The 14920-nt window shown below is 40.9% G+C and overlaps 2 protein-coding genes across 3 annotated transcripts in view; both read left to right on the top strand.

Moving 5' to 3' along the window:
• The window catches only part of LOC125716238 (regulator of G-protein signaling 4-like), a 327463-nt gene that overhangs the window by 277916 nt on the left and 34627 nt on the right, over positions 1 to 14920 (top strand). The window lies entirely within an intron of this gene.
• LOC125716244 (regulator of G-protein signaling 8-like) lies at positions 6423 to 9367 on the top strand. The gene is made up of 4 exons (XM_048988361.1): positions 6423 to 6505; positions 6914 to 6975; positions 7681 to 7847; positions 8054 to 9367. Exons 1-4 carry the CDS (start codon positions 6495 to 6497, stop codon positions 8228 to 8230), a joined length of 417 nt encoding a protein of 138 aa, XP_048844318.1. The 5' UTR covers positions 6423 to 6494; the 3' UTR covers positions 8231 to 9367.

The following is a 14920-nucleotide window of genomic DNA, read 5'->3' as shown; positions in this document are numbered from 1 at the left end:
AAAAAAAAATTACGATTTCTCAGTTCATTTCACCCACTAAGAGTCAATCAAAAGACGCATTGATTCATCCATCCTCGTTCTAACGATTCATGCCGGTCAGGATCACAAGGACAAAACATTTACCCTGGTTTTGAATATTTTTGTAGCATAACTGAGGTCGGAGATCCAAATGCACCATTACGGGATGCTGAATCGAGGTCTAGAACGACAAGTGCAAAGCGAGATCCAAGAATTGTGGTCAGGTGACAGGCAGAGGTCAACAACGGTCCAGGAATGCTGACTGGACTTGCGCGAGATGCGGATCACATTAAGATGTATAATAATCATCATTTTAAGATCATTCTTATATGGGAGGAAAAAATATTTTTGTAAAGGGATCAGTGTGTATGGAATAAGCACAGCGCTAATATATAGGACATCTCCTGACATTGAGGAAGCCCTGTTGGGAAAGATTACAGTGTGTTGTGAGATATGATTGGGGATTTAGATGGTTTTCTCTGTGACAAGAGTGAGCCTTTGCTCTTCTGCTGGGAGGGTTAGCGTTATAGCTATTTTCCACACAGACAGGGTGACTGGTGACGCCAAGCTCTGTGTGTTTTGCATGTCACAGTCACCGCAAGGTTTCAATTTACTTCACTTGCCTTGACGGAGGTAGCCGCGAGGCCTGCCTGGAATTGACAAGCAGCTGCATCCATCGCTTATGTGCGTATGTCATGTTTTTAATGGCAGAATCTGCACTGCAGGGAAGGCAGTATATATGGCCATTCGTGATACTGGTGTGACACTACACACATTGACCGGATGGGTTCTGGAGGCCTCTGTATTTACAGGAAGCAAGCTTAGCTTTAAATTACACTTCATTTTAGTGCAGAAAGGAAGATAAAGCAGCTAGTCTTTGGTAGGAGATGGGAAACAGTGCACTGCATTTGTCCCTCACTGCAGTGCATTTGTCCCACACTGCAGTGCTCAAATACTGGGTTCTGTATGAAGAGTATATATTTTTTACCCATACTTCCATGCAGGGTGCTTTTCAAGTGGCTGATTCTTTTCTCACATTCCGTAGAAATGCCAGTTGGAGAAGCCTGTAATGGAAAGGTTACACACCAGCACCTTCAGGGCCTGCAAGCCTTCAGAAAGTGTTTCTGAAACCGGGAACAGAAATCACAGTTCGCTTTTCCCCGCCTCGTTTCCGAGGGCAGCTGTGAATCGCTCCACTCAGATCAGAATTTGCTAAAAGGCTAATGCTGTTATGAATATCCTGTATGTCGACGGATTTCGTTTTTTTCCCCAAAACCTGTTAACTTCTCTGCAATGCAATAGGGTAGCCCCAGGAAACAGCACTAAAATAGGCTATTAAGATTTAAAGTAATTTTTTAAGGCAATTATGTTTCGCACTTTCTGAATTCACTTGCTTTCCCTTCATGAACCATATCAATGTAACACAAATGAATTTGGTTTTAAAGGCATTAAAGTTGTGAATGGCACAGATGTAAATGCCCAGGCAGCCTTTTGCTCACGCAAGCATCTCATAACATTTCTTGGGGGTGATTTTAAAGATATAAGATGGCCGTGTTTTCTCTTTCCTTCTTATTAATATCTATTTGAAAGAAATTAAATTGGGTTACCGTGGGGAGAGGAGCAATTAGACAAATCCAAGCGTGTTTGAAAACCGGAGCCCCCCCAGCGCCTCGGATTTGTTAAGCGTAATACCAGCGGGGAAAATGCACAATATAAGACTTGGCTCCCATTAGTCATTTTTATTATAAAAATGCCAGCATGGTCTTTTCTGAATTTTTACCATCCTTTTCGTGTCATATGGTTTGACATGCTAACCATCTTCACGCTTCTAACGAGCCTGAACGACGGATGTGTTTCACTTTTTTTGCAGCACTTGCAGCAATAAAGCTAGTCGGTCTGCTTCTTATCTCTTGTTTTCTACATCTGACGCCAATCCATCGGGATAAATCAAAAGATCACTAGGACCTATTAGGAACTGCTCCTCTTCCGTGTCTTTTTGCCTCGGTTAGACGGACACACGCAGCATCTACCTGCTCCAGCCTCCCTCCGTTTGAAAGCATGCGGTAAAATGCACATACTGCCGCCTAAATAAAGGAATCATCCCCACAGCAAATGGGGGAATCATTCTGCGCCCCACAGCAGTGCGACGAAGTGACAAGGTGCTAAGAAGAGACACAGCGCCGCCCGGTGGCCCCTGTCGGTGCTGAGCGCTGAGCGCTGAACTCCTCTTAAGTGTTCGAGTGACATTATGTGCCCCGCTCTGTCCGTGTTTGGGGGGCTGAAACAAAGGCAATATCAGCTTTAGGGTAAAATAAACATCTACTTCACGGAATGCATTGGGGAGGAGATTCATTAAAGCTGTGATGTAATAGAATCTGACCGTGTTTATAATGGTCATAATGAATTATGTAAATCTTAAATCTCTGCTGTTTTATTGAGGCAGTAAAAATGCTAATGAGGTCTGGAAACCTGTTTACCATTCTGCTCAAAAGGGAAGTCGATTAAAAAAGTAATCATCCTATCCTATCACTGTATCAGTCATGCATTCATACAGACCCCCCCCCCCCCCCCCCCCTTCCCTCCTATTAATAACAACCCGAGCCCAGGCTTCTGGCTTCTTAAAATCGCCTTTACTTATAAATCGTCGTGGCAACATTCTAAAATGGAATCTCGATGCAGCGTGGACAATATGTATGATGCATCTGCTACACCTACTCAACTTGTGCCAATTAGCGAGTCTTCAGACTACAATAACAGCTTAGCGGCAGGTGCCATTAAACGCCAGAGAGATGCCGATGCTTATTACTCATGTAAATACGTAGTGATTACCCTATAGTCTGTTATTGTATAGAATCATGCCTTGTTTTGTTATTTAACAGAAATCGACCTTCAGTTCTGAAGCATACCTAAATTAATGTTTTAAGTGTATTACATTTTTCTTTTCTTCATTTTGTTATTAAGATGACCGTCATGTGAAAATGAACCTGAGTGTGAATATTATTAGCTTAGAGACTGAACTACAAACTCAATAAATTCTCATTGTAGGAGTATAACCATGCGACAGGGTGGTTTCCGTCCTTGGGTGTTACGGCCTTGTGCCCGTAGTCTCCAGGGTGGGCTCCGGACCCCCTGCAACCTTGAATAGGATAAGCGGTTAGAGAAAATCCATAGATAGATGGAAAGGCCTAACCAAGTCTGTAATACAACGTTTGAGTTCATGTTGAGATCACATGCATTTTAGCATTACTGCATCCAAGAGTAAATTCAAAAAATCATCCTCACTGACCATCAAAGAAAGACTAGCTTCATGCTGATAGTGAAAAACATAGTGAACTTCAACCACAATTCTGCAGACTACAAAAAAAGCTAAATCTAACAGCAGCAATTGTGATCTAATGCTGTGATTTTATGTAGCTTTATACGACTCTCCAAAATAATCATTTGGAGAGAGCTTTCAAAATCCTATTTCACCTGCCTGAGCTGAACTCACATGTATCTTGATTTCAATATTGTACGTTGAGAATCTGACTACTGGCTGGAAAGATCGGTTCAATTATTTCAAGACAATTTTTACGGCTGTTAAGATGAGTGGGTCTGATTTTTATTTCATTATAATTGTATAAGGCATATAAGCACACACTCCAGTTAATGGAATAAAAATGCACAGCATTTTCAAGATATATCTTGAATTTTAGAACTTTTTAAACCACTACAATGAACTTTCTCAAATCATCAAAATGAAATATATTTTAAGATAACAGTCATTTTGATCATTGGACAGTGATTTACATGATTTTAATTATTATTATGGTGTACCTCTATCACCACTGTCCAATTTAATTTCAGTCTTCAGAGTATCACAGCTAATTCTGAAAGTAATAAATCTTTCCTAATGTTCTTTTTATAACATCTTTTCATGGCAGGGGTGCAGTTGGCACCTCAGTTTTTAAATTTTTTATTTAGTAAAATGCAGTCCTGTCTTTGTGGCGCGGATCTACCTACTATCTATATAATTTAATAGCATGGGGATGCATCTGAAATCCAGCCTTTGCGACTAAGTTTGCTGTTTTAATTAGATTTTTTTTCCCACAGTGCTGTTGCACGTTTCCTGTTTGACCCGCCCAAATTCGCTTTTTGGTGCCTTTTTGCATCATCTCTCTGTTCACTTCCCAGATACGCCAAATATAGTTATACTGTTAAGTTTGCTTGCTGTGCCTTAGTACCAAACTTCCCAGCAAAAATATATAGACTTATATAGACTGGTTTATTTTAGAATGTTCCGGCGACTATGAGGGTAAACCTTGTCTGCCTTAAATGAATTTTCCCCTGTAATTTCCCACTGGTTGTGAATAGTGGGAAGACTGGGCAGTATGTAATGTTTGTGTTTCAGTTTGTATTTGGCTTAGCGGACTTTCCCTCGCATTTGTAAGGAGCACCGATGGCCGTTGCTTCTTTGTTGGCCTAACTGAATGTAACAAGAATCTTTGTCAACTCGCCATTCATTGCCAACAATGTGCGGCGAACAATGAGAAAAACAGAACAAAAGAAGGGAATGATTTTAAATATACAGACGGACAAATGTGAGTGGAAAAGCTTAACCATATAAACATGTTTTGTGGCATTCTGGGAATACAGCTGGGAGACGGGTTGCACAAAGGCATAAGTAAGGCCTCGTATACCATGAAAATGTGTGACAGAATCTCTTTGAAAATCAAATCGCCTGCCTTGTTTTTCATTACCGATGCAAATGGAGACCGCCACAGCATTTTACATCACCTGGCGCCATTTACATTTTCCATTTGTGCTCATGGTCGCACGCGTCCAAATGGGAGAGCGGGGATGTGTTTTAGCGTGATCAGCGCGGACAGGTGGCCACACTGACGGCTCCCGTCGCAGAACGGAGACCTTTGTCCTGCCCTCGGTCATTTCCTTAAGCAGTTCACGGTTTCCTCTTAAGCAAAGCTGAAAAAATAAGACTTCCTTTCCATGCAGGGAAAATATTTATCACAGTCAAATTGAACCACATCCTTATTGGAATAATATTAAATAAATTGCACTTACTACCTGTAAAATGGGATAATCCTTTAAATGGGAAAGTCAAACTTAGACTTATAACAGAACATAGATGTATGTCTTTCGATTCCAAATTGTGAATATCAAGAAAATTGGATATTACAGTCTGGGTATTCTTTTCTACTACCATGAAACGGAAACAAGAAGAAATGTCAAGTGCATCAAAATTACTTTGTGTTCTCTATGAGTTTTTGATCAAAAGTAAGAAAAAAATGGATTATGCCAATAACCAGAAATTTGCAGATTTATGGATGTCAAAAATGTGCGCCCTAAAACACTTAGAGATTAAAAGTATGTTAGGATTATGTGTTGCAATTAACCTCCCACTCTATGATGAGATTAACTCAAAATGTGACATTTATACAAAAAGATATCCCTGCATTTATACCATATTAATGAGTATGACTGGTTGTTTAAGTAAAGGGAAAGCTAATGTATTTCAGCCGCACAATGTAAGACTTTGTGTTGATAGACTGATATTTAATGAGACAAATTCATTATGGACTCAGACTCCTATTCCACTGGATTGTTTCATTATTTTACTCCACTTCTTGTTGAATATTGCATAACATCAGAGCCTTTGATTTGGATAACCTTCTCCGACCTTCTCCATTTCCAAAACCAAAAAAAAACAATGTGGTCCAAACAGTGAAAGCCTGTTCTTGCCAGATGTAAACATGCTTCAGCTCTTTCATGAATTTTATTCTGCTCTTGTCAAAAAAATTAGATTCTACCACTTCTACAAAAACAGCCAGTAAGAAATATTGGCTTTTGTTCGTTGTGTATTTTCACTTTTATTTATGGTGTCAAATATCATACAAAATGTCTGTTATTTCCAGATGTAAAGTAGGTATTTAGGAGTGAATGTCCACCATTTTGTATGCCGAAAACATAATTATAATTATTCTGTATTCTATTGAAGAAATTGCTCTCCAGCTGAGGTAATTGAAATTTATTTCTGCATCTGTCAATATCAATTTCACTTGTGAAATATTTTGCTTACTTGGTGAAATTAATCAATTTTGATGTGCAGAAGCAATTAATTAACCTTGATTCCGTATATTTATAACCGTATGGTTTAACTGCTCATTTATGTTATTTGTGGATTTATGTTTATCTTCAGTGAAATATGAACGACTCGGGAGATCAGTATATTCCTCCCGTTGTGATGAATGCGAATTAAATCACAGCCGAATATTCTGTCGAAGGTTCATCAAAGATGCCAGAAAAGGAAGGAGGGAAAGGTTAGGATGAAGAGCCGACGATATTTTGCATACTAATTTCCATGTGTTGTTTTCAACAAGCAAACACGCTCAGGTCAGTCAGTGCTCTTGATCTCTCAACCCCATAATCAATTTCAATTTTAGATTTACAGGAGCAATTGGAAGACAAAGGACACAGGCATGGCAATAAAGTGAGTTTCTTTTTAAATTTCAAATTAAGCAGTCTGTTTTGTCTGACTAATCGTAGTATTGTGTAAGCCACTATTATGATACGATATTTTATCTGTATAGTTGAGTACAGTCTGTTTCACAAGTATCACACCTTCTGTTACAAAAGCTTCTTTTTTAAATAAATATATATATGAAATGTATTAAACAGCAACCTGCTCACATCATCCTTGATGTTTAGACTTTGGAATTATAATTCAGGTAGCATATATTCCGACATGGAAGGTTTGCCAGCAGCACCAAGCATGTAATATCATAAAGAACAGCACAATCACAGAGGCAGGCACTAGGTCACCAGAAATATCAGTGTCGCTTTCACTCGTAAAAGATCTCAATGCTATTTTCAAGGGTAGATTTTGTTGCTTTGCCAGGGAGCCCCTGGAAGAGGCTGACTGCTGGGGAGACTCCGTGGACAGACTTTTGGAATGTAAATGTAAGGACACCTTTACAAACGTCCCTGCTGGCCACAGTTGCTGTTTTGTGTTATTCATTCTTTGTGTGTAACAGATCATCGTGAGGTAATCTTAGTTTTGGTAGATACTTTTAGATGGGTGACATTTCGTAAATGTACCTGAAATCGGGAACCACGAAGAGACTGAAGATTCTAATCTCATCTTCGGCTGATAATCGTTTTGACCATCTCATCTCAATGTCTGTGCATTTTCAGATCTTGATCAAATCAGTCTTATTTTCCAAGATGAAACAGAATTTAATTTGAGTTTAAATATGTTAGAGAGCTACTTAAAAATGATAAATAATGATACTAAAACATTTATATTGATATATCAGCCTATATTAAATATAATACTTCAAAGACCAATGATGTATTTAGGTAATAGATTAGGTAGATTCCTGTTATACATTAGATGCTTCAAAGCCATGGAAAATGTTACAGCATAGCTAGATTCCTACTTCGAAGTGATTTATTATATGCGAATTAAAAACAAACTAAAATGATGTGTACTTTATTGTTTGGGCCTAAAAATTAGTCGCCATTTTTGTCAGTATTTCTAAGCTTGCAGAGGAGCTTCTCCTAACAACTCTGAATAAAATGGCACACATGGGCCCAGCTGAGTATTGGTACAGGCTTGCGGTCGTACCGGTCATCATTAACAGCAAATTCACTGTTCTGGTGTAGCCGGCCAGATGGCTTTCCGGGAGTTCCTGAAGACTGAGTACAGTGAGGAGAATATCTTGTTTTGGTTGGCCTGTGAGGATTATAAGAAAATTAAATCAACTCCTGAGATGATTTCTACTGCAAACAGGATCTACACTGAATATGTACAAACAGAGGCCCCAAGACAGGTAGAAATTCTTTAATTTTTTTTAACAATAAATAATCTTTTCTATCTAAAAATAAGAAAAATTCTTTGATTGATGGATGAATGGATGGATGGATGGATGGATGGATGATGGATCGACGGACGAACGGATAGACAGATAGATAGACTCACAGTAAAGAATACAATTCAGCTATATACTAAAATATAATGGTTATTTCCTCTTTACAGATTAATATTGACTGTGGAACCAGAGAAAATATAACACAAAATATTTCCCAACCAAGCCTCACTTCCTTTGATACGGCACAACGCTTAATTTATGGTCTGATGGCGAAGGACTGTTACCCAAGATTCCTGAAATCCGACATTTACCAGGCGTACCTGACGCGTTCCAAGAAGAGATGAATGTGATCCTCGCCGCCGGAGATGTACAGTCACCCCCGGGCCCTTTCTGTATTTCCCCTCCTGTAACCGAATTACTTGGTTTTTACGCTGACCAGCCTATCTATAGTTTTGAGTGATTCACGCCATGAGATAACAAAATATAAACATAGAGGAAAAGATCCTTGTTTTTAGTTAAGAAAAGTTTGTGAAACGAATGTAGATGTTCCAGTCTCTTATTCAGAGCATATTTGAGGGCGTACATTAAGCATGATTAACTCACAGCTCCCTTACAGCCGAAACACATTTTCCCATAAGTTGACGTTTTAATTCCTTTGATACCATTTTAAAGTATAAGTCTCCCTACATACTTATCGCCTGGCGAGATATGAACGCATTTCCATTTCTTCTTCCTTTAAGCTTATTCACATAGTATAGTCATTAGTTTTTAATAAGTGCATTATTGTGGTAGCTTTTCGTTGCCAGTTATTTTCTTTAAAATTTTGATTGTAAATTAAATCTTTTCTAGTTTGTCTTCTTACTCGGACTGATGTAAATACTCTGACCATTTCTCCAAGCTGGCCAATCGTACTGCTGCTCCTGCCTGCCACCTTCACCCCTTTCAATAAATGTCCTCTATCCTCTTCTCGTCATTCTTCCTCCTCTTTTAATTCTTCGCTTCATCTCCGGTGCCTATGGGGAGGGAGGACAAGCCACCGAGGGGAAGTTTGTGGAGCGAAAGCGGCGGGAGATGAAAACACACTCATCGGGGTCCCCCTAGTGTCTCAGCTCCTGCAGGTCGTCCCCTTTCTCCACCCATAGGGGCAGCCCTGATACCAAAAGGAAACATCCCTTAATCACTGCGCTCACCTTGCCCCCTTTTCCACTCGGGGTCGACCAAATTAATCAGGCCTGCAGTCAGCCCTCCAGGCACCTTTTTGTTTTAAGCTGGCCTGCTTCTCCCCAGTGTGGGGACAACAAACTCCAGTCTTCCTTCCTCATCATTAGGATCACGTCTCAATTTATGCAATTAAAGAGGAACAAGCTGCAAACGAGTGCATTGCCCCGGCTTTAATCTGCGGATGATAAAATGCATAGATAAGAGCTGATCTTGTGTCTTGCCTTGTTTGCTTATGAAATAAAAATGTAACATCTTTCCAATGCGCCACAAGATTCGTTTGATTTATTTTTTTTTGTCGCATGTGTTTCATTTTTCTTTTGTTTATGTGCTCTGGGAAATATTAGGCACAATAAAGTGATTCCGCTTTCACGGAAGTGCAAAGAAAGGAAAGCGTGTGAGACCGCAACCCAGTTTCCAACAGGCACTTTAATCATGCTTTAGTCATATTCCTCCTGCATTTGCACCTTGCATATCGCAGCTGTGGTGCGAGATCGCAGGCAGCAGAGTGAAAACGTTCCCCGGGGCTGCACCTCTGCAGCCGTCCCGCGGGCACCGATGGCGTGTGTATTTCTGGCTGCCTCGTCTTCCCCCTTTTCCTCATCCTGGGAATGGGTAGGATGTACGGAAGGAGCGTTTTCCGGAATTAGACATACAAATCGAGTCAGGGGGAGGTGTGTTGTCTCCCACGCGGAAACCCAAGAAAAGACAGCTATAGTACATTAATAATGAACAGTATGACTGCACTCAAAGGGGAGGGATTTTCATTTAATGCGAGGATGAGGGACAGGAGACAGGAGGTGTGCTGCATTCCACCTAATCAACAGCTGTATGTTCCTGCCCCCCCCCCCCGCCCCCCCCAGCTGGTCACTAAGTGTAGAATCCCATGAAATCCTGTAATGGTGTCGATTTATTTTTTTCTTTGGAGGTGTGAGGGCTGGTGTTGGTTTTTAAGCGGCCCTAAGGTCAGCACAGACGGGGGGTGATTTATGGTCCGCAATGTACTGGGTGGGTGGGGAGGCCAGTGAAGCCGGGGCAGACAAATGTACTGAAACCACAGGTGGCTGAGGGGGGGGGGGGGGCATCCAGCGACTCAGCCACAGAAACACAAAATGAAGGAGAGGAAAAAATAGCTGGCAGTGCAGTGGAATAGCCAGCATCCCTTTACATGGAAAATATCCCTGAATAAAACAATCAATTCTCCATCAAAGGGACTTCAGTGTAGAACCAAGGACATTAAACAGTTACACATATCAATTCACTATTGTCTATACGAAAATCAAGCGTGCAACACTGTGAAAGACACAACAAGCATGCGAGCAATTTATATTAATATTAATGCATATGAACACGACACAACAACCCCTAGGTGTGTAATTTATTCGGTTTATAGAAACTGGAATATATTGTCGCTGAAACAAACTTATCTGCACTGGGAAGTACAACTCGTAAGTCCCTGGAGACGGTGCGGCACAGGATCCGTTTGTGAATTCTTAATCCAGACTTGATACTTTATGGCAAAACTCGTGAACTTGGTGCAGAGAAATATATAACTTTTACCGGAAAGCAAACAAAACACATGTAGCTGGTGAATAAGATATATTTTTATTTTTTATTTAGATATATTTAGTAGGTTAAGACCGATGAAATGAATGGGATTTGAGTCTCGGTTAATGGGTGTTTGTTATTACTGGAAACTTCCAGAAATATTCTGATAATTAAATGAAAGTCTGGCACTTGCAGGCAATAACAGTATCCAGGATTTATTAAATTCAACAGTTTGCCCATTTATGGCAAAATCCTACTTGTGGATGTAATTCAGTCTCAAAACATATAACCACTTTGCGGTCGACAGCTCAACGAATAGTTGTATTCATTCATTTTGAAGAGCCTGTGCTTCAGCACTTAAACATCAGCAGTTAAAAACAATGTTAATGGACCATCACTTTAGAAGCCGCAGAGAATGTACATATATATATGAAAGCTTAAGGGCACATCTGTAATCCAAACAGATCACAACCTGTTGTTTGAAAAATGGATTGGCGCACAAAATGGCGCTGGTTACATTTTATCCTTCCTGAATTTTAATGTGTCATTTGATGTGTCAAAAGCAGAGTTAAAATTACACATGTGATTGTTGCATAATGTCCTGGCGCCCGTCAGACGCTTGCATAACTTGTGAGGCGAGTCAGTGAGTCATCGGCACCTCGGCTGGCCATGTCAGCAAGCAGCGGACGGGGAAAAGTTGTAAAAAATAAATTGAATATGAGTTTTAAAGAATGCGATGTTCTGTAATGACTGACGAAAAAAATGCAACAAATATTGCGATGCTTACAGACCTGGGATCCTACATTACTGACCATCGCAGGTTTCAGATTGGTTTCCAGGGGACTTGCTGAATGTTGCGAACATCCATCCATCCATTTTCCAAACCGCTTATCCTATTGGGTCGCGGGGGGTCCGGAGCCTATCCCGGAATCAATGGGCACGAGGCAGGGAACAACCCAGGATGGGGGGCCAGCCCATCGCAGGGCACACTCACACACCATTCACTCACACATGCACACCTACGGGCAATTCAGCAACTCCAATTAGCCTCAGCATGTTTTTGGACTGTGGGGGGAAACCGGAGTACCCGGAGGAAACCCCACGACGACACGGGGAGAACATGCAAACTCCGCACACATGTGACCCAGGCGGAGACTCGAACCCGGGTCCCAGAGGTGTGAGGCGACAGTGCTAACCACTGCACCACCATGCCGCCCCTATGTTGCGAACAATTTTACATTATTTTGACTATGACTGGAATAGTGAATGAAAAGTGCTGTGTGCACAATCATCTTACACTGGTTCCTAAGTCACATCTGTACGAATATAAAGTCTCAATCATTTGTAGAACGCAAGACAAGATATGGATAAGCACACAGGGACTGGAGTCCATTAGACCCGAATCACAGAATTTTCTCTTCTGAATCTTACATTAATCCTTAAGGACCTAAAATTTCTTATTTCTGCATTAATTATCAGTTTTTAAATGTTAGGCCCATGCCAATAAAACAGCTGCTGACATCGTCCGGGACATTAATACTACAGCGTGCTTCTACTGCGTTAAATATGTAAAACATGAGAAAAATTTCAATGCCATTGTATTTATGTAACATCATACATTGGCTCTCTGTTAACAGAACATTTTCATGACTAACAAAAAATGTTTTTCCTTTTGCATGAACGACTACTTAGCAGTGTCACAAAGTGATATAACACTACTGGTGGTAAAATGCTGTTAAAGATATACAGAAAAAAGTGCTTGTGTGTGTGTGTGTGTGTGTGTGTGTGTGTGGGTCCATGGCCAGGAAGCTCCCCAGACCTTAATCCCATTGAGAACTTGTGGTCAATCCTCAAGAGGCAGGTGGACAAACAAAAACCCAAAAATTCTGACCAACTCCAAACATTTATTATGCAAGAATAGGCTGCGAACAGTTAGGATTTGGCCCAGAGGGTGATTGACAGCAGCCAGGGGGAATTGCAGCCGTCTTGAAGAGGAAGGGCCAACACTGCAAATATTTAATAACCTTAATGTAATTGTCAATAAAAGCCTTTGACACTTATGAAATGCTTGTAATTATACTTCAGTATAACATATAAACATCTGACAAAAAGATCCACAGACACTGAAGCAGCAAACTTTGTGAAAACCAATACTTCTGTCATTCTCAAAACTTTTGGCCATGACTGTATGCACCCATACACACACACTCACACCAAGCATGCTCAGAAACTGAGTAATGAAATGCTTCGATTTGCCCAGTTTCCAGCCGCATTCATCCATATGTTGTTTCTTTGTCCAGCAAACATGACTGACAGATTTACCAAAAAAAGAAAAAAAATTCGGCCTTATCAACACAGTTCCTTCCACTGCCCTGTTGTGCTCAGTGGAGACACTGCCTGCTCTGATGGAAATCCCTAAACGTATTAAGTATGCTTAGACGAGATAATTCGCTGCTTTTGTGATGTGAGGTTTGGAGACCCTACTGAAGTATAAAGTCATAAGAAGATAATTTGGCTGGGACTCTGCTAGAAATCGTGTTCTTTGTTTGTGGTAGACTCTCATATTGAAAATTATGAGATATGTGTGTGTGTGTGTGTGTACGTGTGTGTGTGTGTGTGTGTGTGTGTGTGTGCGTGGTCTTCAACTTTGAAAATACCCAGCTTTATTATGCGACAAAATTTGCTTACTGTTGTTGTTACACATTTTTGTTACAATTTCATATAGTGATATGCGAATGCTGCGATGGGTTGGCGCCCCCCGCGAGCCTGCATAGCACGAGCGGGCTTAGAAAATGGATGGATGGAATATATAAATGATTATGTACCTTCATACAACTGTATCTATGAATTGTCCACGAGGTTTATCGTTCCAATTCTGGGTTTCTACACTAGATGGCGACAAAGGGCCGCAATCGATAGTGTTCTAGAACCGTTCTTGCTAAGGAGTTTTTAATACCTTGATGTTGAACGTGATTTCTATACATGCGTTCGCATCAAGCAAGGGCTGGTAAACGATGTTTGATGCTGGTAGATATACAGATTTCAGGCATCACCATTAATAATTTGACGCAATTCTAAAATGCATATAAATTTTTTAAATACTGATGTGTCTGTTGTATTTGTATGGCTGTATTTTTAAAGTGTGCCATTTTGACAGGTTACAATCATTTAAAGTAAATAATCTAAGTAAAGTTCACTAACAGCGGTGATAAAACATTCACCTGCATATACGGTGAAATGAGGGATATTGCTGGAAACTTTGAGCCCCATGAAAGCATTTTTAGGGCCTTTGTCACTCGGGGGCCCTTTGAATCATCCTATTTTCTAGAACTGAGCAAAATGAAGCGCAGTTTACAAACCAACAATACATTTAAACAGTTTTTCACTTCAGTTCTTGGTCATTTGACCGCTTACCATGTGACCACTCTGGTGACTTCATGTGACTGAAGAGCAGAAGTGGCCGTACACTGTACGGTTTATTGATAGTAATTATTAGTTCCTGTGTTTGCTCTTGCTTGATGAATGGGACTGCATTTCAGTAATAGCTTATACTGGTGACATTTTGCCTCGTTTGAAGCCTCGTTGCTGTTCTCCTTTCGGCTGGGGTGGTTACCAACGGACAGACCACAATGTGGGAAATGCGGGCAGCCATCTCAGCAACGGCCAAGATGAGGTGCAGTGCTTTTAGGAAGGCAGAAAAAAGGATTCCAGAACTAGATCACCTGACAGTGGGTGAACCAGGAGCCCCCACCATCACACAGGACAGGCCAGGCCAGTCCAGGAGATCTTCTGGGGCTCCTGAGCTGGGAGGGGACCCCTGACAGACAGCTGATTACATAGAACATTGCAACGACAAATCTGCTGAATTTCTGTATTCTGTTCATGCACAGTAAAGTGAAAATAAAGGAATTGTGTTTATTAAGTTCTCTTTGTTGATATTATTAAATTAGACTGTACAGTGAGTGGCTCAGTAAGTGAAGCCCCTCTGCCTGTGATCAGTAGTTTGCTGGTTTGAGCCCCCAGCCTTGGCGGAATAGCCACATGTCTGCCACATGTCTGTGGGCCCTTGAGCAAGGCCCTTAACCCCCAGCTCCATGAGGGCTGCATGTTGGCTGACCCTGTGCTGTGACCCCCGAGCTACAGAGAGCAAGACGGGCTCGACGAAGAGAAGCATTCCAGTGTACCTGTACTTGGGCAAATAAAGCTGCAAACTGAACTGGTATTACTGGGCAAATAGCTAGCAATAGCTAGCTTATTCAAAACATAAT

Source organism: Brienomyrus brachyistius, chromosome 21 (genome assembly GCF_023856365.1).
Source record: "Brienomyrus brachyistius isolate T26 chromosome 21, BBRACH_0.4, whole genome shotgun sequence".
NCBI classification, from domain to species: Eukaryota; Metazoa; Chordata; class Actinopteri; order Osteoglossiformes; family Mormyridae; genus Brienomyrus; species Brienomyrus brachyistius.
This window is presented reverse-complemented; position numbering and strand designations above follow the sequence as displayed.

Bases quoted from the DNA above. Each gene is read 5' to 3' on its own strand.
- LOC125716244 (XM_048988361.1), top strand. The intron at 6,976-7,680 runs GTAAGGACACCT...GTTCTGGTGTAG, and splicing joins CAGACTTTTGGAATGTAAAT to CCGGCCAGATGGCTTTCCGG. The intron at 7,848-8,053 runs GTAGAAATTCTT...TCCTCTTTACAG, and splicing joins AAACAGAGGCCCCAAGACAG to ATTAATATTGACTGTGGAAC.